Source organism: Cervus elaphus, chromosome X, assembly GCF_910594005.1.
Source record: "Cervus elaphus chromosome X, mCerEla1.1, whole genome shotgun sequence".
NCBI classification, from domain to species: Eukaryota; Metazoa; Chordata; class Mammalia; order Artiodactyla; family Cervidae; genus Cervus; species Cervus elaphus.
Genome location: NC_057848.1, coordinates 59,867,951 through 59,891,342, shown reverse-complemented (window position 1 = coordinate 59,891,342; position 23,392 = coordinate 59,867,951). Strand labels below are relative to the sequence as shown.

The window sequence follows — 23,392 nt, the reverse complement described above, 5'->3', positions numbered from 1 at the left end:
CAATAGACCGTTAAAAAAAAAAAGATAACCCAGCCAGCCAAACAGTAACATCTCACAGTTCTTTCCAGCATCCCTTCTCTATAGTGCCCACATCATGGTGCTTTGGGAGGAGATTTGTACCACCTGAGACAAGCCAGAAATTGCATGGGCACATGAGTCACTGAAATCCATCACTGTGGAGCTTGAAGCATCTTTAGTCACCTCAGAGTCACTGGGCTTCAGTTTGGGGACAAGCACAGGTGTGTGTTATTTTAGATAACAGATGTTTCCTGAAAAGTCATATGGAAATGGATTCTTTTTCTTTGCTAGTCATATTTCTTTTTGTCTTTACTTGTGATCTTGACAATGCCTTTTCCTCAATTATAATTAATCACCAATTGGTGCAAGCTTCTAAACTGTAATTCATCAAACAGTTATTGAACACCTACTATGTGACACTCTTCTAGACACTGAAGATCCAGAGATGAAAAAAAATTTTTAATACTATTGCAGTATAGTTGATTTACAATGTTATGTTACTTTCTGCTGTATAGCAAAGTGATTCAGTTATACATTTTTTATATTCTTTTCCTTTATGGTTTGTCTCAGGATATCAAATATACTTTCTTGTGCTATACAGTAGGACCTAGTTGTTTATCCATTCTATAAGTAATAATTTGCATCTGCTAATCCCAAACTCCCAGTCCATCCCTCCTCCACACCCAGATATGAAAATGTTTTAAAAAACTGGCTTCATGGGGCTTATTTCAGTTTCTCTGATAGTCCACCCTACCAATTCACCAATGAATTGTGGTTTATTGAGTGTCTCATATGTATTGAATGCTGGACCAGGGCTGGGGGACACTGTGCTGCAAAGAGTTGGCTTTCCAATGGCAAAGCCAGGGCTAATCTTAAACCCTGCAGAATAAGTAGAGAGTATTACAGTGGAGTTGATTGAGAGCTTATGTGTGTGCCATCTATGCAGACAGCAAGAAGAAAGAGAGGCATGAGGGTGGAGGACTTTAAGGAAGGCAATGGGTGAGACTGCCGGAGGGGGGACTCATGTATTCATTGCCCACCTCCCTCCCTCAGCTTTGTGCTCATAAAGGCTGTATATTGTCACCCTGCTTATTTAACTTATATGCAGAGTACATCATGCAAAATGCTGGACTGGATGAAGCACAAGCTGGAATCAAGATTGCAGGGAGAAATATCAATAACCTCAGATATGCAGATGACACCACCCTTGTGGCAGAAAGTGAAGAGGAAATAAAGAGGCTCTTGATGAAAGTGAAAGAGGAGAGTGAAAAAGCTGGCTTAAAACCCAATATTCAAAAAACTAAGATCATGGCATATAGACGGGGAAACAATGGAAACAGTGACAGGCTTTCTTGGGCTCCAAAATCACTGCAGATGGTGACTGCAGCCATGAAATTAAAAGACCCTTGCTCCTTGGAAGAAAGCTATGACCAACCTAGACAGCATATTAAAAAGCAGAGATATTACTTTGCTGACAAATGTCCATCTAGTCAAAGCTACGGTTTTTCCAGTAGTCATGTATGGATGTGAGAGTTGGACCATAAAGAAGGCTGAGTGCCAAAGAACTGATACTTTCAAACTGTGGTGTTGAAGAAGACTCCTGAGAATCCCTTGGACTGCAAGGAGATCCAACCAGTCAATTCTAAAGGAAATCAGTCCTGAATATTCATTGGAAGGACTGATGCTGAAGCTGAAGCTCCAATACTTTGGCCACCTGATGCGAAGAACTGACTCATTTGAAAAGACCCTGATGCTGGGCAAGATTGAAGGCAGGAGGAGAAGGGGATGACAGAGGACCTGGTTTTTTATCCATTCTATAAGTAATTGTTTGCATCTGCTAATCCCAAACTCTCAGTTCATCCCTCCCCGACACCCAGACATGAAGATGTTTTAAAAGACTGGCTTCATGGGACTTATTTAAGTTTCTGTGATAGTCCACCTTACCAGTTCACCAGTGAGTGATGATTAATTGATATAAGCTTGGCGTGCTGTAGTCCATGGGGTTGCAAAGAGTTGGATGCAACTGAACGACTGAGCAACAACATGTAACACTAGTCTCTCCTGTGCATGGAATTTGTCACGAAGCAGTTGCTTCTACTTAGGTTTTCAGGCTCTGAGCCTAAATCATAGAAAGCAGGGGCTTCGGGAACCCTGTATTCACAGAAGAGTCCCCTCCTTCACTGCCTGGACAATTAAACCAGCCGGAGCTCTCGGCTCTTAGATTTCTCATGGTCTTTATACCTATGGCTGGATTCATCATGGGGAGTTCTAAAAAAAATAGTACCTGGAATGTCTAGGGTAATTTTTTATCTTTTTAATTCATCCTTTACATGAAAGGACAAGGAAGAAGTATAAAGGATGAAGATGTTGATTTGGGACCCCATGTTCAGGCATTCTTCAGTATAAAAATGGATTTTCCAAAAGTTTGTTTTTAAGTTATTGTAAGGAGCACACAACACATTTTCCCATAGAAATATGGTGCTACACGGTGGCTGTTTTCTGGCCAGCCCACAGCGGCTTGTTTAATAACTAACGTGACTGAATTACAGATGTCACAGAGACTAAATGGCGGGGATGACACTGTATCTCTGGGAAAATATGCTCCTTGTTCCAATCGGCAAGACTAAGAAACAAGTTGCCTTCTCGGAAGGGGTGGGGACTTGGGGCTCCAGGAGGACACCCCAGCTCTGGTGCGCAGATGCTCCAGCAGCTGGGGCATCTTGTGTCTGTCCGCCCCACCCCTCAAAACTGGCAGCTTGTGTGAGTCTAGTGACAGGGGCACAGGAGGAAGGTGGGGGGCGGGAGGTGGGCCACAGCGGCCATCTGGCTGGGCGGCAGCTGGTTCTAGGTCGCCGGCTTCCCTCCTTGGCTTGGCAAGTGCTATTGACAAGAGAGATTTCGTCTTTTCCTTTCCTTCACATCTACTCTCCTTTTGGTGAGATTATCCAAAGCCAGTTGTCCTCTCTGTTTCTCCTTTTAATCTTGGCACTGTTTCCACCAGGATGCCCATATCATTCCTCATTCCTTTGCCTCTTTCCTGAACACTTGCTACTCAACTGAAGATAAATTTCTGTTGTGGAGAAAGTGCTTTTTGCCGTAAACATGTGCTAACAAGGAAGAATGGAGATCATAAAGTTGGATGCATTGATGTCAGTGATGCTGAGGAAGCCATCTGGAAGTGGATTTGGGGATTTCGAGATGAGGCGTGAGCAGTAACAATTACGCTCAGACCTTTGCTCGTTGTACAGGAGCTCTATGAAGCTGGGCTTCCTGGCTCTGGATATCATGAGGTCCAAGTCATCAAGAAGCCCATATTAGTTATCTAAAGTAGCTTTGTATAAATCTACAGAAACAAAAGGACATAGATGGTCAAAGCCATCCCCAATTGCAACACGAGTCCCATGAGGCACTGGCAGCAAGATAGAGACAGAATTTATAAATAAGCCAATTAAAAATGACATTTTGAAAAAAAAAATCAGCTGTAAACAGGTAATAATTATGTTAGGCTGTGATACCCCAGACTCCCTTTGCTCTGATTCTGTATTATCCAACAAATTTCTGATTGTCATTTGGCTTACCATGTAGATTTGTCTGTTGGGAGAGAGTGATCTAGACCATAAAATGGAAGGATCCAATCCTCTTAATGGTTCATTTTTTAAAAAAATTAGTACATTGGCTTTTCGCTTTATGTATTAGCCTTTTGTGAACATGGTTAATGTGAGTCTATTTTCAAGAGCCTTGAGAATTGAAGACCAGATTCTGGACCTTGGGGACCCAGCCAAGATGCTGCCTTTGGGAGCCTCTGTTCAGAGGATGAATCAGCAGGCCTTTTACTGCACTCCTTTGGTCAAAGACATCTCTCACCGTCCAGATGGGAAACAGAGACACAAAGAAAGTAGTGTTGCTTTCCTTGAGTCCTCACAACTGCCCCGCAGTGACAAATCTTGGATTAGAGTCAAGGTTTCCTGACCCTCACATTGGTGCTTTTTTCAGTACACCAATGTTATTGCAGCTACGTGCATAAGTCAGACCTTGTTCTCTAAATGGCTGAAGTGTAGAGAAAGGAAGGAAATAAGGGAGAGAAGTAGTGAGCAGGCTTTGTACCATATCAAACTGGAAGAGTTATCATTTAAAACCAAGCAGAGTATAAATGCTAACTCCTGTATTCTAGTAAGTGGAATAACAGTATCGAAGTGAGTCCAGTTTTCTGAGATGAGAGGATTATTTGTTGCTGACTTGGTGACTGCTTTTAGGAGGAGCTGGGTGGAAGCATCCCAGGTCATGTTTACTGAGCTAGGAGCACTGCCACCCAGTGAAATATGACTAAGCAGCTCAGATTTGCTTGCTCTGTCGCACAACGTAATGACATTTCCTCCAAAGTTCAGGGGTTAACAGAGGCAGTGTGCTCAGCTGTGAGGATTAGAGAATGTGATTCAAGATGGTCTAAGTTAATTTAAGATCTTATTCAATAAGAACAAAAAGAACAAGGAAGAGATGGAATGTTCCTAAAATATTTGAAAAAAGTATTTTTTTTTTTAAATGGGCCTGAAACATAAGCTATATCCATGTGGTCTCACTGAATCACTTGCTTTGCAGTTGATTAGGCTTTAATAGTTGAGTGATGGAGTCTATTGTGATCCCCTCAAACCCTGAATTAGCTTTAAATGAAATGCCCTGAGTGGTACTGAAGCCACATGACATTAGAGGCATCACCGAGTTCTGAACTGGTTTGTGGTATGGCTTCTTGTCTTAACGAGGATGTGGCTGGGGCTATGACTGGTTAACGCAGATGCTTAGAGCATGATGCTGAGGAATGGTTTCACTTGGTCCTGTAACCATGGGCCGGATCCTCCACCCCCCACCCCGTCAGCCAACACTTAATGTATATGGACGATGGAACCAGACGACCAAACAGGAGTAACTTAGTGCAGCCCTGAACCCCTTCTTGGCAAACACGACGAGGTGCCTGCCGGGTCAGGGCTGCCCCCTGAAATGAGAAAGACAGCACAGGAGTTAGGCAAACCCCTGCAGAGACAGTCTTCTCATACAGGTGAGTTTCTCTTTGTTACAATTAGTTGAACTGAGTTGTCTTAGAGGTTGTAACCAACTTGCTGCAGGTGGTAGAGGTACTCCTTGTACTGACAGCAGCAAGGGATTTCTTTTCATGTACAAACTCACAGATTTCGTTCTCATCTTTTTAATGTCAGGAAAACATGGTGGCTCAGATGCTAAGGAGGCTATCTGCGATGCAGGAAACCTGGGTTCAATCCCTGGGTCAGGAAGATCCCCTGGAGAAAGGAATGGCAACCCACTCCAGTATTCTTGCCTGGAGAATCCCATGGACAGAGGAGCCTGATGGGCTACAGTCCATGGGGTCGCAAAGAGTTGGGGCATGACTGAGCAACTAACATACACACAGTAAAACTTCAAGTATGCATACAGGGCTAAAATGCTCCTCAGAGCCCTTTCGTGTATATTTTTATTGATTCCATCACATTCTTGCTTTGTGACTTAACTACTTACTTTGAGTCACCATTTACTTATCTCTAAAATGGGAAAAATAACTGTACCCAGATTACAGGCTTGCTGGGAGAATCGAGGGCAATGAATGGATGGTGTCAGCCCATAGCACATATCAAGGGCTCAGTAAATCAGGAAATTGTAGCAGTAAGATTACCAAATGGTTGGGGGAGTGTCTTCTCCTGCACTTCCTTACTTTTGTCAGTTTAGGGAGGATGTCATAAAATAGCATACATGTTGAAACTGAAAACTCCTCCAAAAAGGATCTATTTGTAAAGCCATATAAATATTAACTTCTGTGCAGCTTATACTGGCAGATCCCCAATGGTTCAGAATTAACACCTGGTGTTTAGTGGATGGAAAATAGGTTTTGCTGCCATTGTGGGTATCCAAAATGGAAAAATGTGGGGAAACATTTAAAAATGAAAGGCCTTGTCTGATTTCAGCTGCTGATGTAGGATTAGACCTTAGGCTGGCTCTATGTAAATACTTAAAATCTTTAATGGACTTTACTCCCTGTCTCTCCATTGCTTACCCAGTGTAGAGTAAATGTTTTTTTGTTGTTGTTATTCTTGAACCTTGCCTCATTCCATGGCAGGCCTGGGACCTTGAAACCATTGAGCTGTAGTCTAAGAAGGAATCTTTTCTTTCCTGTCTGCCTCACAGTAGTGGTAAATGGAGGGAGGGAATCCTGCTGTTCATCCAACCTTCACAGATCCAACTGGAACTAAGCAGCTAATTTCTGCACCAAAATAAGTATCAAGAAAGTTCATCTAGGGACTTCCTTGGTGGTCCAGTGGTTAAGACTCCATGCTTCCAGTGCAGGGAACACAGGTTCAATCCCTGGTCGGGGAACTAAGATCCCGCATGCTGCATCGTGTGGACCAAAAAAAGAATTAAAAAAAAAAATAAAGTTCAGCTAATCTGAAGCTCAGTTTCATACCAGAGATACCAAACAGGTGCATGAAGCTTGCATAGAGAAGCCAGAGATGCGTGTCATCCCGCCATTGTATTGGGAAATCGCATATAGCATCTGAGCACAAATTTGCATTACCTTTTCACCATCCCAGTGCTTTGCAGATAGAAAAGGGGAATTGGTTCTCCATTTTGTACATGTAAATGATTGGGATTAATCCTAGGCAAGTGACTTGTATTGGAATCTACTTACCTCATTCCCTCTCCATGGTGGGGGAGTCTCCCTTGCTTTTTCCCAGCTAGGTGCCAGTGCCCTTGGTTTTTCTCTACATCATCATCTCTAAACTTGGTCTCACACACCTCTCATTTCCACTAAGGTGTAAAAGACTGATGGCAACTGAAAGTATTGCACTTTCTGTAGACAGTATTTCCATTTTAGTAGGTGACCAATCTCAAGAGCAAGGAAGAAGGTCTGGGACAGAATGTTCCGTATTATTCCATGTGAGGCTCGTGAGGGTGCGGTGCAGTGGAGGGTGACATGGTTCTGTCTAACTTTCCATTGGCTCAGAAATCATAACCCTCAGACTTTGCCTTCTCTACTAGTCCCGAGAGGCCCCTTCCAACTTCTTCCTATGTAGTTCCGAGTGCTTCAGAACAGCATCTGTGGGTAAATTCTAGTGTATTGAGGTTTTCTAAAAAAGGGAACTGTGTATAGTGCAGGCAACTTCCCTCAAGCAGATGCAGTGCCTCTTGCTGATGCATGTTTCATTTTCTGATCAGTGTCTTTATTCTCAAATTCAGCCAAGTACCAACACAAATGGGCTTCCCTGGTGGCTCAGTGGTAAAGACTCCGCCTGCCAATGCAGGAGATGTGGATTCGATCCCTGGGTCGGAAAGATCCCTGGAGAAGGAAATGCCAACCCACTCCAGTATTCTTGCCTGGAAAATCCCATGGACAGAGGAGCCTGGCAGGCTGCAGTTCATGGGGTTGCAAAGAGTTGGACATGACTGAGCAACTAAACAACGACTAATACAAGTGAATATTGCCAGTGTGGTCGCCTGTAGGAGGTCAATTAACCTGAATAAGGAGCAACCTCAAAAGAAAGGTGGATGTTTTTTTTTAATAACAGTTCTCGGCCTTTTTCTTCTAATATTTACATCCGTTTATTATTTTAGACACTACTAATCTCCACCACATCTACCCAATACACACATCCACATGCATACACATGCTTACACTCCCACTAGGAGTTTTTTGCTTTGTTACCATTTTGGCATACATGTTATTAACACTTTCCCATTGATATCACTTCTAAGGGAGATGCAATAAGTCTGGAATCCCATGGGTTACTTGATAGTCTCTCTAGGGTCTGCTGCATCTTGTTCACTCAGATCTTGGCAAACTAAAACAGAATGCCTATCCATTTATTCCTGGAAACCTTTGCATTTTAGATTGTAGCATTCAGGAACATATTTGGATTGTAGTGTCCTTTAACTCTTTAGTAATATTGACATCTCCCCTTTGCTAGAAGTATATTAGGATCTCATTTTTAGATGTGATTGGGCTCGTCAGTCATTTTAAGTTTGAATGCAAAACGTTCATTGATTAAATAGACTTGTGAGTCTCAGAAGAGGCCCACATTTGCATATATTGTTTACACTGACGGCCTCCCTCCCAAATGTGGGAAAAAAATGGATACTATATATTTTCACTCAAGAAACAGATTTTAGGTCTTAAAGAATATGTACACAAAGAAGATAAAATTGGATCTTGACATAGCTCCCAGAAAACATGCAGATTAGAAATGGAACAAATGTCTCTACCTGATGGGAAGACAGATCCTTCAGAATCTTAGGCTCATTACCAACCATGCCCCACACGAAAAGGTACATTTTATTCCCATCACCACACTGGGGGAAAAAAGGATGCAAACTTCTTGACATCCTGGAACCAAATGTTTTAAGAAGGTGTATTTCCATCCAGAAAGTGGGCATCTGGTTAAGCATTGGAGGGTGGTGCTAGTAGTAAAGAATCTACCTGCCAATGCAGGAGATGTGGGTTCGATCCCTGGGTCAGGAAGATCCCTGGAGAAGGAAATGGCAACCCACTCCAGTATTTTTGCCTTGGAAATGGACAGAGGAGTGTGGTGGGCCACAGTCCATTGGGTAGCAAGAGTCAGATACAACTGAGCACAGCATGGCACCGCACAATAGATATGTATATATAGATCTGGGAATCCAGGTGGCTCAGTGGTAAAGAATCTGCCTGCCAATGAAGGAGATGTGGGTTTGATCCCTGGGTTGGGAAGATCCCCTGGAGAAAGAAATGGCAACCCACTCCAGTATTCTTGCTTGGGATATCCCATGCACAGAGGAACCTGGCAGGCTATAGTCCATGGGGTCACAAGGGTCGGATAAGACTTAGCCACTAAAACACATATAGATCTGTATCATTGACTGGCAGATTAGTAGGTTGAGCCTGTCCTTGAGCAGACTTCTAGTTTCAAATACACATTTATGAAACTAGAAGACATCTCCATACACTTTAATACATTGAATGCATTTGAAATTTTATTCTTAAATTTGTGAAATTATTTTTTACTAAAATATAGTTGATCTACAATGTTTCAGATGTACAGCAAAGTGATTCACTTATACATCTATAGATCTATTCCTTTTCAGATTCACTTCCATGATAGGTTATTACAAGATATTGAATACACTTTTAAATGAACAGTTGTCTTTAAAACAGTAACTGCTTGGTATCTTCCCTAGGGACAGTGGGATATCAGAATGATGGTTGCAACTGGCCAAGTGAAATATTGTATTTCTTCAGTGTTTTGCTGCCAGCAGTTGAGCAATACCAGGAAGGCCAGAGGTCATATCCGGAAAAGTTATCTAAGGCCAGGAAGAACCTAGAGGCTCAGACTGGCCAAGGGTCAGATCCATGAAGATGAGCTGAGAGGGGCAAGGTCAAGCGGCAGAAACTGGGCACTGAGGCTGGGAGCAAGAGGCAGGCCTAGGCAGGAAGTTTGGGCAGTGTGAAGTTGGGACCCAGTGGGTGGCTGCAGTGAGGAGGGGCAGAAGAGAGGAAGGCACTGCTGACAGTGCCTGGCTGAGAACAGTGAATAAACTGTACTGAGGAAAGGGTGTCACAAAGGCTCCCCCTCCTTCGGTAGGTGATGGGCACTGACTGTAACCCAGCACAGGGTTTCCGGTAACTGGGCCGAGAGTATTGATGGGTTCAGGTCAGAAGAGCAGGTCTGTGCATTTCCTGGTGGGCCCTGCACTCGGCGTAGTTCTCATTTCCCATTACTGCTTCTCTCTGACTCACTGATGGCTGCCACATGTCATTAGGCGGCTTTGCTGCCGCTTTCATTTTTTCCCAAAGGTATACAGAGGTTTGGGTCTTGGCTTTTACATTATTTTCCCCTGAGAGCTGGAGGAAGTGGCCTTCTGATAGTTTGGTTTGTTGAGTTGAATACTTACAGTGTCTTAACAGTTTCAATTTCCTTTCTCATAGATATTTGATCCTGATGACCTTTATGCAGGGGTCAATTTCTCCAAGGTTCTGAACACTCTTTTAGCTGTCAACAAAGCAACAGAAGGTAAGTGGGGCTTGAGATGGGTGGGGGGTTCTGGGTAACATGTTTGGGTTCACGTGTCTCTGATTCCTCTAGGATCCGACTATGGCCACAACTGTGCCCTTGGGACAGATTTCTCTCTTCCCCTTAAAAGAACCCCATGGGTGCCAGATGCTTTAATTCGTCATACTTTAGGATTTCAACATAACTATTACAGATGTTTTTCTAATGCCCTTAATATAATAAGAATCAAGAAGCAATTTCATTCAAAGCTATCAAATAGGCCCCTGAGTATAACAAGGCAGAAAATTAAAAGGAAAAAGATCAGTTCCTTTTTTCATAAAGTTTACAAAATGCAGCCGTTACTTCCCTTTCCCCGCCAGAGACATATTTTTTTGTCTCTGTTTATATTCATATTTTTTGTCTCTGAAAATCATAATTTTCAGTATGTCTTTGTCCATGTTAAGGAACCCTTCAGTAACCTTGCACTGGAAATGAAACCTCAGGTTCATAGTGAGAGAAAAGAATATCATTTATTTAAGTGTTTAGTACCCATCACATTGGCAGAATGAAATATATGTAAATCCTAGTACATGTGAACCAAAGATGATAACCTTAAAGGATAGCTTCTTTCCTTCCATGCTACAGTATCTTACTGAGAGCAGGACAGTAATAACCATAGTTAAAATGCGTTGAGCCCTTACCACGGGTCATGGCTGTCCTAAGAGCCATCAGTAGTCTCATTCAGTCTTTGAAACAAGCCTGGGAGTAGGTGGAATAGGTGTCAGTATTAGGTCCATATTACAGATAAAGAAGGTCAGGCCCATAGTGGCTCGAGTAGAAAGTAAGCAGCAGATCTGGGATTCAGACCCACATCTCACTGACTCTAGAGCCCCGATGCTCCACCTTGGGTCTTGCTGCTCAAAATACTGGAAAGTCAACACACTGTGTGCCCAGCACCACCAGGTGCTACAAAAGAAGTGTAAGACGTGGTCCCCGCCCTGGAGAAAATTACCATCTATTTAGGGAGACTCGACTTACCCACGTGAAACAATTACAGAACAAAAACAGACAATATAATCAAGTGCCAAAGAGGCTGGAGCATCTAGGAAGCTATCAAGTAATTACAGTTTTAGTCAAAAGAGCTGTATATAATAGCAATAAATGTAAAAATACTTCTCTGAAGTTGTTCTTTTGCTTTCTGGAAGAAAATGCTTTGGCGCTATTGCAAGGCGTATAGCAGAAAGTACAGCTAATTCAAGTAACTATATTTAACACACATGACAACTATCCAGTTCTGGGCAGGGAGGATCGTATAATTCTAACATTATGCCATACAAATTATATGTTCCTTTGCCAAACTCTCCTAGCAAGTTTTACAGTCTCTTCCCTTGCCACAGATATTTATAAAATACAAGGAGGTGAAAGTTAAAACCCACAGCATCAAGGAAATTACTTGGATACTGAGCTTGTCGCCTAGGGATTGTTTGGGCTTTAGACTTTTGCAGTTTATATCTTTTAAAAATAAATGGAGAGGAAAAGAACTCTCATTTGAATTTGTCAGGGAGCCAACTCCTCCGTTTAGTATGCTCTGGGCATTCTGAAAACACCCAACTCAGCGCTGGGCTGATCGAATTTCACATGGTTTCAAGGAAAAGACTCTTGAGTTTGAGTTAAAAAAAAGATTCTAGTATCAAGACTGCATCTTTCCCAGACACACATTCTCTCCCATTCTCTTTCTCCCATCCCCCAGGCACAAGGGAGATTTGACATTATTTGTGCCACATAGACTGCTCCATGTGAGGAAGAAAAGAACCACTCAGTTATGGGCCAAAAAACAAAGCAAGAAATTTAAAATATTTCAAAGTAATAAGAGCCACAGACAGCTGTTCGGTACCCAATATAGTTCTGCTGGGGATCACAGGGCATACTGTTGCAACGGGTTCAAGAGCAAAGAGTTGTAGATAAATGGGTTAAGAGAAAATGTGGTTGTGTTGCTGTTTTTCATTCTACTGGAGAACAATGGCCAGTAAGGTTAAGAAAGAGAAGTTGGCCACTGCAAGGGAGGGGAGGGGGGATGAAACAAGCTCAGCATGTTCATCATGGAACAGTTAGAAGTCTGGTCAGATTGCCTTTGATAATGTCCCGTGAAAGATAATATTTTGCTGGAGACGTTTTTCTGACACAAGGGGCTCTCTTTACAGTGCCTTTTCCTCTTTTCACAGATCAGCTCTCAGAAAGGCCATGTGGACGTTCCTCTTCTCTTAGCGCTGCTAATAGTTCTCAGACAAACCCACAGGGAGCAGTTTCTAGCACAGCTCCAGGACTGCAAAGGCAGTCAAAGCCAGTGGTAAGTATGGTCCCCAATTCCCCTGGCCTGTTTTTAAATCCATAAAATTTGATGGCTATCTCTGTTACATCTCCATAGGTGGTGAGATACCATCCTGTTGGTTTGGCGGTTGTGATAAAATGAATTTGGAACCTCACCCCAATTCAGGCTGGCCCAAGGGAACACATCAAAGGCATGTGGGCCACAGAGTCAGAAAGTCAGAGTTGAAGCCTCAAAGTTCTATCCCTTTCTACTGGAGTGGGTAGCCATTCCCTTCTCCAGGGAATCTTCCTGACCCAGGGATTGAAACCCAGGTCTCTTGCATTGCAGGCAGATTCTTGACTGTCTGAGCCACCAGGGAAGCCCATCCCTTTCTAGAATTGAGCAACTGAGAACCCTATGCAAATGTCAGCTCTTAGTCCGACTTCCTGAGGGAAGTTTGCTGTTATTTCCCCGTAACCCCCGCCCCCTGCCCTCAGCTTATTAGAGAACTAAATAGCGCCTGGCACAGTGCAGGCAATCAATATATATTACTTGTTCTCATCAGCATCACTGCCATTTTCTCTTTCTCTTTGCATTCCTATTGAGCTCGAGAGGAGCTCCTGTATTGGGATGGCTCAGTTATCATTGCATTTGGTCTTAATGGGAGCTTTCTTTTGGAAGGAAGCACCCTAGCTTCTGCTCTTTTAAGACCTTTATTCCTTGTCAAAATCCACCCACTTGCTTTAAGCCATCAGGAGCTATTAGTTCCAAAGTACTTTAATTACTTCCAAAGCACTTAACCTTTTGAGATCAGAGATCCCTTTCAGAAGCTGATGAACACTGTATGGTTCCATACCCCTTGGGCCCCCTCAAACTGTATGCAAAATCTTCTCCCTGAACTTACTAGTCTCTGTTTTGGGTAAAGGCACATTGTGCTATCATCTTCTCAGGGACCTGTGACAGGTTAAGAGCTCCTGACTTGGGAAACTATGGGATATTTGATCTTTGCATATGACTAAGCCTTAGCCAATTTAAGATATTCTTAGTAATTGGGAGGTGGGAGGCAGATTTTATGAGAGGAGTTTAGTACCTAATCTTGGTCATGTAATTATGTAAGACTTTGTCTGGGTGTTGGGTACAGGCAGAGTGGGATAGTTTATTAATCTACTTTGTTTCCTAGCTCATTTAAATAAGTATCTTTCAGGAATTCCCTGGCAGTTCAGTGATTAGGACTCCATGCTTCCATTGCGGGGAGCCTGGGTTTGATTCTTGGTTGGGAAACTAAGATCCCCACAAGCTGAGTGGTGTGGCCAAAAAAAATAAAAGTAGTATCTTTAGATAACTGGTGGGGGACAAGGAAGTGAAGGCATGACCCCCTTCAAAATAGGCATTCTCACAAATGCAAAAGTTTGCCTACAATTTTGAGGGCTTTATTAGTCCCCTTCTCACTGCCTGTGCCCCTGCAAGGCCTACCTATGTTAGGCCCATTCCTAAGTTAAAGATTCAAGACTGAGATAGATCTGGGGTTTTATCCTTGGTCACCCTACTTTATTTGTCTAAATTCATAGAATTTCTGCCCCAGCCTCGTTGAGATGAGTACCTAATCTGGTGTGACTTTTATTTCTCCAGGAGATGACGGAAAATGGAAGTCACCAGTTGATAGTAAAGGCAAGATTCAACTTTAAGCAGACTAATGAAGATGAGCTGTCTGTCTGTAAAGGGGACATCATTTACGTCACTAGAGTTGAAGAAGGAGGCTGGTGGGAAGGCACATTAAATGGGAGAACGGGCTGGTTCCCTAGTAATTATGTCCGAGAAATTAAATCCAGTGGTAAGTCAATCTTTTCAAAGCTTTTTTGACTCTGACTCTTCTATTTTCTTGGTCTTTGGATGGAAAATCTTGCAGTTTTCATTGGTTCACAGAATTGTTTGTACTGGTATATGTAAAAAAGACTAGCACAGAACTGGGGGAAAAAAATCTGTGATTAGATATTTTGAAGCCAAGTTGTATTTAGATTACATCAAGGCGGCAAAAAACTAAAAAAGCAAAAGAATTCAAAGCTTAAACAACTGTTCCACCTTAACTATGTCCCCTTCTGCTACTAATTCTAGCCCATGTAGTCCATGTACAAAGTCCTTCCTGCTACTCCAAGAATCACTGATGATGGCAGAATACAATAATAAGAGAGGCCATGTGCTCACTTCCTTTTTTAGCCCTAAGCTCTTTGAGCAGACTTAAGTCTAAATGTCTCAGAGATATGTAGGAGAAATAACAATCACAAGGCTGCAGGAAGCTGTCTGGCCACTTTGATTCTGAATAAGATTGCCCTTAAACTCATTGCACACTGCTAACCGTTTACCCTTTATCATGATGATACCCAGAGAAATGCAATCTAATCACTCATCAGTAATCATTCTAGAACTTTCTTAGGTAACTTACTTGCCTTTTATTCTTCAAAAAATGAAATCTTGCTTATATTACAAAACCAACAAAAATCCCTAGCATTATAAAAATGTCATAATACAGATAAAATAAGGTTCAGTTATTCACATTATTATAGCTCTTCATGCTTCAAGACTCTTTACCCAGGGGCTCCTTTTGAGTAGTTAGCTCCTTGGTATGTTTTTTCCTTTGGTCAATGTCTTTTTTGCTTTTTTAATACCTCAAAATTAATACTATTATTTAATAAGATTATAGGCTCACTATAAGTTAAAACTTATCAAAAGAGATAATGGAGATAATAAAAGTTCCCCTCTCATCTCCTCCTCCAGATAACCACTGTTAGGAGCTTTTCCCTAAAGTATTTGAGCTAAAATTTAGCTTCATGCTTTTCTGTGTTGTGTGTTGGGTGAAGGTGGAGCATTTCCTTTAATGGAATGAGTATTTACTAACAGATTTATAATTATATGTGTGTGCAAATGTCTTAGTATCTTTTAGTACTGGGAATCAAGGAGTTTCTGTTGAGCCCTGAAGTATTTTCATGGGCTTTGCCTGGAATTTCCTTGGTTTTGATGATTTTCACAGCCGATTTTTACCCCTTTTATATCTTTCAATGTGAATAATCTGATTGTTAGAATCTCTAAATAATTTGACAAATTCACCCTAACTTTGTTCACTGATTCAATGCCTTCATCAGAAAAGTAAAAGGAACAGCGCTTGCTTCCTGGCCTGGCCTGGGAATCCCAAGCATTGTTGAGGGGATGTAGGTAGCAAACAGACAGCATGCCACACTACTTATCGTGTCCCTTACTGAGATGCCTTGTAGCATATAGTCTGGCTCCTCCCTTGTGAACCAACAACCCTGAGCTGTTGGTCCTGGTCTTGGACCCCTTCTCTTTGAGTTTTTCCTAAACTCTCTTTGGTTTACAACTCAGTTAAGGATGCACTTGGCAAGCTCTGGCTCTTGTTTGAGCACCCGGGGAACCTAACCCTTAGAAACTCTTTTCCAGCTGTCAAGAATAGGTCTGGCTAACTGGGGTCAGGAGGCCTGCCCATCAGGGAATGCCTAGGACTGGAAGAGTATGGACCACTTCCCACCTAGTTTATTGCAGTAGCTTCTTAACTGGCATCCCTGCCCCTGTCCTTGTCACTCCTATAGTGTAATTTAAACTCAGTAGCCAGAGGGTACTTTTAAAATGTACCTTGAGCACTATTAAAATGATTGAGAGGGTACTTTTAAAATGATCCTTTTAAAATGTAACTTGAGTACTGTAATGGCTCCCATCTCAAAAACAGTGAAGGTCAAGGTCATCCCAATAGTCTACATGGCCTCTGGGATTTGGCCTCTGGTGGTCCCCTCTGACCTTCTTTCTGACCTCTCTCCCCCTCACTTGTCCCACTTCAGCCACGTGGGCCTCCTGGTTGCCTGTTCCAGACAGGTTCCTGCCTCACCTGATGTCCCTCCACCCTTACCTACTTCAGGTCTTTGCTCCCTTGTTGGCTTCGAAGTATCATCTTATCCGGTCACCCAGAGGGAAATCGGACCCTGTTCCCTCTACTCTTGTCCCCTTTCTCTTTTGTAGGTTTTTTTTTTTTTTTTACCGTTTATTTCTAACAGTGTATATTTACTTATTTATTTCATTTTCCATCTGTATTATACCATTAGCATATAAGTGCCACAAGGGCAGAGATGTTTTTTCTGTTGGTTTGGCTCAGTAAATATTAGTAAAATGAATGAATGTTGTGGGGCAGGTCATTCAATTCTGTTCAGCTTGTTCGTTGAGTATTTCCTGGGTACTGGGTGGGGCTGTGCTGTTCTTACCCACTCAGTCGTGTCTGACTCTTTGCAACCCCGGACTGTAGCCCACCACGCTCCTCTGTCCATGAGTATTCTCTGGGCAAGAATACTGGAGTGGGTTTCTATGCCCACCTCCAGGGGATCTTCCCAACCCAGGGATTGAACCCAGGTCTCCTGCATTGCAGGCAGATTCTTTACCATCTGAACCACCAGGGAAGCCCAAGAATACTGGAGTGGGTAGCCTATCCCTTCTCCAGGGGATCTTCCTGACCCAGGAATTGAACGTGGGTCTCCTGCATTGCAGGTGGATTCTTTTTACCAACTAAGCTACCAGGGAAGCCCACTTGGTGGGGAGGGAGTTGTAATAACCTGTCCTCATGGACTCTGCCCCCAAGGACTTTGCAGTCTAGTAGTCAGGATAGGTGTGTACATGACAGATTAGGACAGAGGCACACAAAGTTATATGTACAAAGTGGTTGGAAAAGTAAAGAAATTATTTGATTAACAGTAACCCAAGAGGAAGGAAGCACTTGACTTGGGTCTTGAATGATGAAAAGAGGCTTCTGATGGGCAGAGGATAGAAGCAGTTACTAAGTTAAAGCTGGGAAGTAGGGAAGCATGGAGTGAGTGGTAGGAGGATTTGGGTTGAGGGTCAGGTGAGTGAAGAGAAGGGGTGTGACTGGAGCTACTTTAAGAAGGCTGTCAGTGACAAGCTGCAAGCCGGGGATTGCATGTGGTTTAGAGAAATCTTTCTAGTGGTGATGTTGGGGCTGGATGGCAAGGAAGTGGTGGGGATAATCAAGGAGGATGTGGGGAAAGCAGTAAAGACGACTGCTGAGGCCCGAGCAATCGACTTTGATGACCGTGGAGAAGAAGAGAAAGTGGATGGATACAGTAGATACTGTGAAAACAGAATCAAGAAAACTTGCTGGTGATTAGCTATGAGGAAAGGGAAGAGGTGAACATAATGCCAAGTCTAGGGGTCCAGGTTGATGGTGAGCTCCTTAAGGGCATGCAGTGTCATCCACCTAGCTGGGCAGCAAAGGTTTATTTGCCAGGAGTAGGATATCAGTTCTATGATGAGGGCACCAGTGAGGCACAGAAACCTGAGGCATGCCTCTTGCCCTCGTGGTGTTCATAGTCTTGTGAGGAGATGATCTTATTAGCATATTGAATGATAAGTTCTAAATACAAGGTAGTCTGGAGAATGGTGCGCAGAAGAGAGGTACCCAGCTCATCCTGACAAGGAGGTCAAACGGAAATTATTCAAATTTGTATATCTTTCTGTGTCCATAGTGCCTAATGTAGTGCTTTAGACATAGGGAATGTTTGGTACATACTGAACTCCCTTAACAGAGAAGATAGGAGGTTGTGTGTGTGCGTGTGTGTGTGTGTGTGTGTGTATTGGGGCTGATTGGCACTGGAAGATGATGAGTTGTTTTGGACATGTTGAGTGGAGGCGCCAGCAGGTTATCATTCTGAAGATTTCTAGCAGGTTGGCAGGATGAATTTAGAGCATGGGAGAGAGGTAAGAGCTGGAGATTAAACTGCCAATGGACACTACAAAGTGGTGGATGATGAAGTGTCAAATAGATAGCAGATCATCAGTGGACAGAGTGCACTGTGACTGGAGAGGTTGGGAGAGGCTTCCTGGAGGAGATAGGACTTGAGCTGAACCCTCAAAGACACGGAGGCCGTGTGGATAGGTCCAAAAGAGAGAGGACAACAATATAAGTTGTAGTGATTGTTTGGGGAGAATGAAAACCATGAAAGATCTGTGGTAGTTCAAGTGGAGAGTGTTTAAGGGACTGTGGAGGAGATTAACTTGGTGTAATGCAAACATCTTGTTGGGAAGGTAGGTATCAGCTCTTTGCCGACTTGAATCCTTTGCCACCCAAATCTTTCTGTACAAAACAGTAAGAAGGCCACAATCTACTTAGAATGCTGCTGAGGGACAATATAAATTCAATGTTATTCTGTTTTATCCCCTGGAGAACGGAATGGCTACCCACTCCAGTATGCTCTGCCTGGAGAATTCCGTGGACAGAGGAGCCTGGTGGGCTATAGTCCAGGGGTCGCAAAGAGTCGGACACGACTGAGTGACTAACTCTTAGAAGATACTTGTCAACTTTGGAATGTCTTTCCATAAAATCCATAGTGATGTGACCACTTAGGAAAGAACATTTATCTTTAAAGAGTCTTTAAAAATGATTTCTAGATTAAATGTGTAGCTCAAAGAAACGAAACCTTCAATTTGGAGTTTTCAACCCCTCTGCTATACAACTTCTGGGTCCTTTATAAAGTTGAATCAGGCATGGAACAGAGGACTTCTGTGATCTCTACCTGCTTACTGTTGGGTCAGATGTGTAACACAGAGATCACTGGAAGAGTCAGGAATTCTGGAATACTCATTCATGGTAGCCTGCAATTCAGGCTGATGCTACAGGTTCTTTTGTCTTAGAAATCAAACAAAGGAACTCCAGTCCCAGGCAACCCTCAGCCTGCAGATGGCTCTGCTGGCTCCGCGGTGGAGAGCTGTGCAGAGTTTTGTTCCACTGATAAGAGCACTTCATGCTCTGCTAAGTTTGCCCTTGGGGAATGGATTTTTAAGTTTGAGAAATCCTCTGTAACTTTTGCCTAGAGATAATTATGGCCAAAGCCCTGGAGACAGTTTCTTCCTCTCTTCAGGAGGAGGTTGATTTCTGAGGACTTACAGAACCACCACTCTAATACTGTAGAAAGTTGAGAAATAGAATATTTGAGTGTAATATTTTACACACACACACACATCTTTCAACATGAGTTTAAGGCTGAAGATAGAATAGCTTTTTGTGACCATGATAACAAAAGCCTCTCTGCGAGAATGACAGAACTCAGACACAGGTGACATTAGGAAGCTCTTGTTACCAGTCCTGCTGGCCACCTTTCAATTTCTTGTCACATGAGAAAAATAAACCCCATTTTGAGGAAAAAATATTTTTTTCAAGGATCTTACTTCTTGAAAAGTACATGTATGAGTAACTTAGTCATTATATAAACTACAGAAGCTCTTTTTTCTCCATCATTTCATTTAACTCAGATATATTATAAATAAGAAAATTAGCGATTTATCCTGTTTTCAGTCTTTTTCTTCAAAATTAGTGGTAACTTGTAAATGACCTTGTTGTTTACACACCAAAATCATGTTTGTCACTACATCACAGTAAGTTATATCTCAGTAACACAGTAGGTTATATCTCCCCTTAAAATTTTTGTCTTTGTTACCAAGAAAGGGTGAAGGTTTTATCAGGACTTTGCATTAAAATTTCCCTGCCTATTGAGGCAAATATGATTGGAGCAGATATTTTAAGCAAGTTCTGTTTTCTTCAGCTGATTCAGTTAAGGGGTCAATAAATCCTTCTAAAACTTCTTCTTTGCAGGTAAATATAGATGTCAAATGAGGGGATTAGGTAGATGGCTAATTAAATTTGTATTAAGGCAGATTAAGAAATGACTCTTCCTATTTATTCTAATCCAAAACCATGATTGGGCTTTATATTTAGACTTCCTGTTTTAATCCCCAGGGTGTATCACACAGATCCTTCACATCCAGAGAAAACCAGTTATCACTAGATTTCTTTTTGACTTTTCACCGCCAATAGGCATAGGAATCTATACCTTAGCGAGGGAGAGGAATGAATGGAGAGTTAATGAGAAAAGGATCATTACATAGGAATAAGGATGATTTCTTTTTTTCCTAACAGTTGTAACATTTTTTTTATTGAAATACTTGTTACTATTGTTTAGTCGCTAAGTCATGTCCAACCCTTTGCAACCCCATGGACTGTAACCCACCAGGCTCCTCTGTCCATGGGATTCTCTAGGCAAGAATACTGGAGTGGGTTGCCATTTCCTTCTCCAGGGGATCTTCCTGACCCAGGGATTGAACCCAGGTCTCCTGAATTGCAGGCAGACTCTTTACCGGCTGAGCTACAAGGGAAGCCCCAGTTGTACCCAGTTGTATAGTATTATATAAATTATACAATATAGTGATCACAATATTTAAGGGTTATACTCCATTTATAGTTATCATAAAATATTTGCTGTATTCCTCATGTTGTACAGTATATCCTTGTAGCTTATTTTATACCTAATAGTTTGTACCTGTTACTCACCTATCCCTATATTGCCCCTTCCCCTACCCTCTCCCCACTGGTCACCAGTAGTTTGTTTTCTGTATCAGTGAGTTTGCTTCTTTCTTGTTATACTTACTAGTTTGTTTTATTTTTTAGATTCCATGTATACGTCATATTGTACAGTATAGTATTTGTCTTTCTCTGATTTATTTCACTTAGCATAATGCCCTAGGAAGGTTACTTAATGTCTATACCTGTGTGACACTGTTGTTGTTTGAGTTATGCTAAATAACCCATTTGAATTCTTCACTACATTGATTTCTTTTTTGTTGATTGAGTTGAATTGACCAGTTTTTTAATGGCCTTAGAAACACCGCCTAAAAGGTTTATATTTTCATATTAGTTCTGGTTAGGTTATATTGGGGAGGAAGAAGTTTTCCTCTACCCTTCTAGGTTCTTTTGAAATTGATAAGAGACAGATCAGCAAGTGAAAATCACAAAAAATTTTTAATAATATGTCTACGTGGGAGAGACCCAGGGGAACTGAGTAAGTTGCCAAAATGGTGAAACGTTCACCTTAAATACCATCTTCAGCTAAAGATAAAAGAGGGTGTTGGGGGTAGTGGTTTGAGACTTCAAAGGGGAGGAAGGCAATTGACATAGAGATGGAAAAGCAAATGTTTGGCAAATAAATGTTTGCTGGGCCTTGCAGAGACCATGGAACACAGAGTGGACTCTGATCTCCAAGAGTTGTCCCCACCACCCCCAGCTCATGTTCTTTGCAGATGTCTCTGCTGATAGCTCTGTTCTGGGAACAGGCCCTCTACCTAAATTCTCTAGGCATCTAAGGGGGAGGCAAAAAGAAAGATTTCTTGAGTCTTTAGAGCCTTGATTGTTTTCAGCTCAATATAATCCACGTGCCAAAGAGACATTTTGGGGAGGGAAAATTGACCCCCCTTCTGTCACTTGGAACCACCCCCAGGGACTGAACTTGTCTCTTCTGAACCTCCACGTATTCATTCCTTCTCTGCGTGTCTCGCTGAGAGTGGGTTTCAGCTAAGACCACACGTGATAAGAGTAGGCAGTGGTGGGCTGGGGGTTAGAGGGCAAAGGAGGAACATGGCGGGCTGGGGGTTAGAGGGCAAAGGAGGAACAAGAGGCAAGAACTGTCACTGAAACCTAGTTCTGGTGTTTTTCTCTTTGCATCCACCCCTTGAATTTTTTCATGGGGCCGGTTGTTTGCAAAGGCTACATTTTTAAAGACTTTCCAAGGTTGTCCTTCCAAATCTGTTTTCCTTCTTCTCTCGGGGTTGATTCCCCATTCTGCACCAAGACTGCAGGGACATCCAGACCTTCCAGCACGACGCTGAGTGAGAGCAGGCATCCTTGCCTTGTTCCTGATCTTGGGGTTCAGAATGCATTCAGCCATAGGTTTTTCTCCATTAGGTAAGATGCTAGCTGTAAGGTTTTTGTAGATGCTCTTTATTGAGTTGGAGAAGTTCTTTATTCCTATTTCTTTCTGGAAGTTTTTGTTGAATGGGTGTTGAATTTTGCCCTGTGCTTTTTCTGCATCCGTTGATATTATCATGTGATTTTTCTTTTTAGACTATTACTAACATGGGTTTCATCTATTGATTTTTGAATATTTAACCAACTTGTATCTATGGGATGAATTCCATGGTATAAAGTTCTTATAAAATATTGCTGAATTCTATTTACTGATACTTTGTTAAGGTTTTTTCATCGAAATTCATGAGGGATATGGGTCTGCAGTTTTATTTTTTGTACTGTCTTTGTCTGGTTTTGGTGTCAGTGTAATAGTGAACTTTATAAAATGAATTCTTTTATTTTCTGGAAAAGATTGAGAAGAATTGATATGGCTTCTTCCTTAAATATTTGGTAGAACTCCCCATTAGGACCATGTGGGCCTGGATATTTCATTTATTCCAAAGTTTTAAATTTATAAATTCAATTTCCACAATAGTTATAAGGTTCTTCAAATGGTGTATTTAATATTGGGTGAACTGTGGTAGTTTTGGTTTTCTGAGAAATTGCTCCATTTCACACCTAATTATCAAATTTATGTGTTTTGAGTTGTTCATACTATTTATTATATTTTTGGTATCTCTAGAGTCTGTAGTGGTATCCCATATTTCACTTCTCATATAGACAGTATGTGTCTTCTCTCTTTTTTCCTCTGTCAGTCTTGCTAGAGTTTGACTATTTTATTAAAATTTTTTTCACTATAATTTTTTTATTGAAGTGTGATTAATTTACAATATTGTGTTAATTTCAGGTGTACAACAAAGTGATGTGGTTATACATATATATGTATATATCTCTATATTTTGAAAAATTCTTTTCCATTATAGGTCATTACAATATACTGAATATAGTCCCCTGGGCTATTCAGTAAATCCTTGTTAACAATTTTATTGATCTTATCAAAGCACCAGCTCTTTTAGCCTTATGTTCAGCCACCCAGGAATCTCCATGGCAGTCACTGTTTTCTTTCATGTTTCCCTGTTCTACTTTACATAGTTACCAGTTTTTTTTTCAATTGCAGTGACCAATTCCTTTGGGCTTTCCTTTCCTCTTCTGCGTCTTAACAGACTTTCCATTACTGTTTACCCTTCCTTTTGGCCTTGCTTTCGAAAGGCGACCACATCTTGCTGGTTCCTCTGGAACGTT

The 23,392-nt window shown here is 41.9% G+C and overlaps 1 protein-coding gene across 7 annotated transcripts in view; it reads left to right on the top strand.

Annotated features, from left to right (window-relative positions):
- Positions 1-23,392, top strand: part of ARHGEF6 (Rac/Cdc42 guanine nucleotide exchange factor 6) — a 116,183-nt gene that overhangs the window by 21,206 nt on the left and 71,585 nt on the right. For all 7 annotated transcript variants that reach the window (XM_043897862.1, XM_043897861.1, XM_043897860.1 and 4 more), the window contains 3 exons: positions 9,977-10,061; positions 12,263-12,387; positions 13,978-14,179. In XM_043897862.1, the coding sequence (XP_043753797.1) occupies positions 9,977-10,061; positions 12,263-12,387; positions 13,978-14,179 (412 nt within the window). The remainder of the gene's footprint in view (positions 1-9,976; positions 10,062-12,262; positions 12,388-13,977; positions 14,180-23,392) is intronic.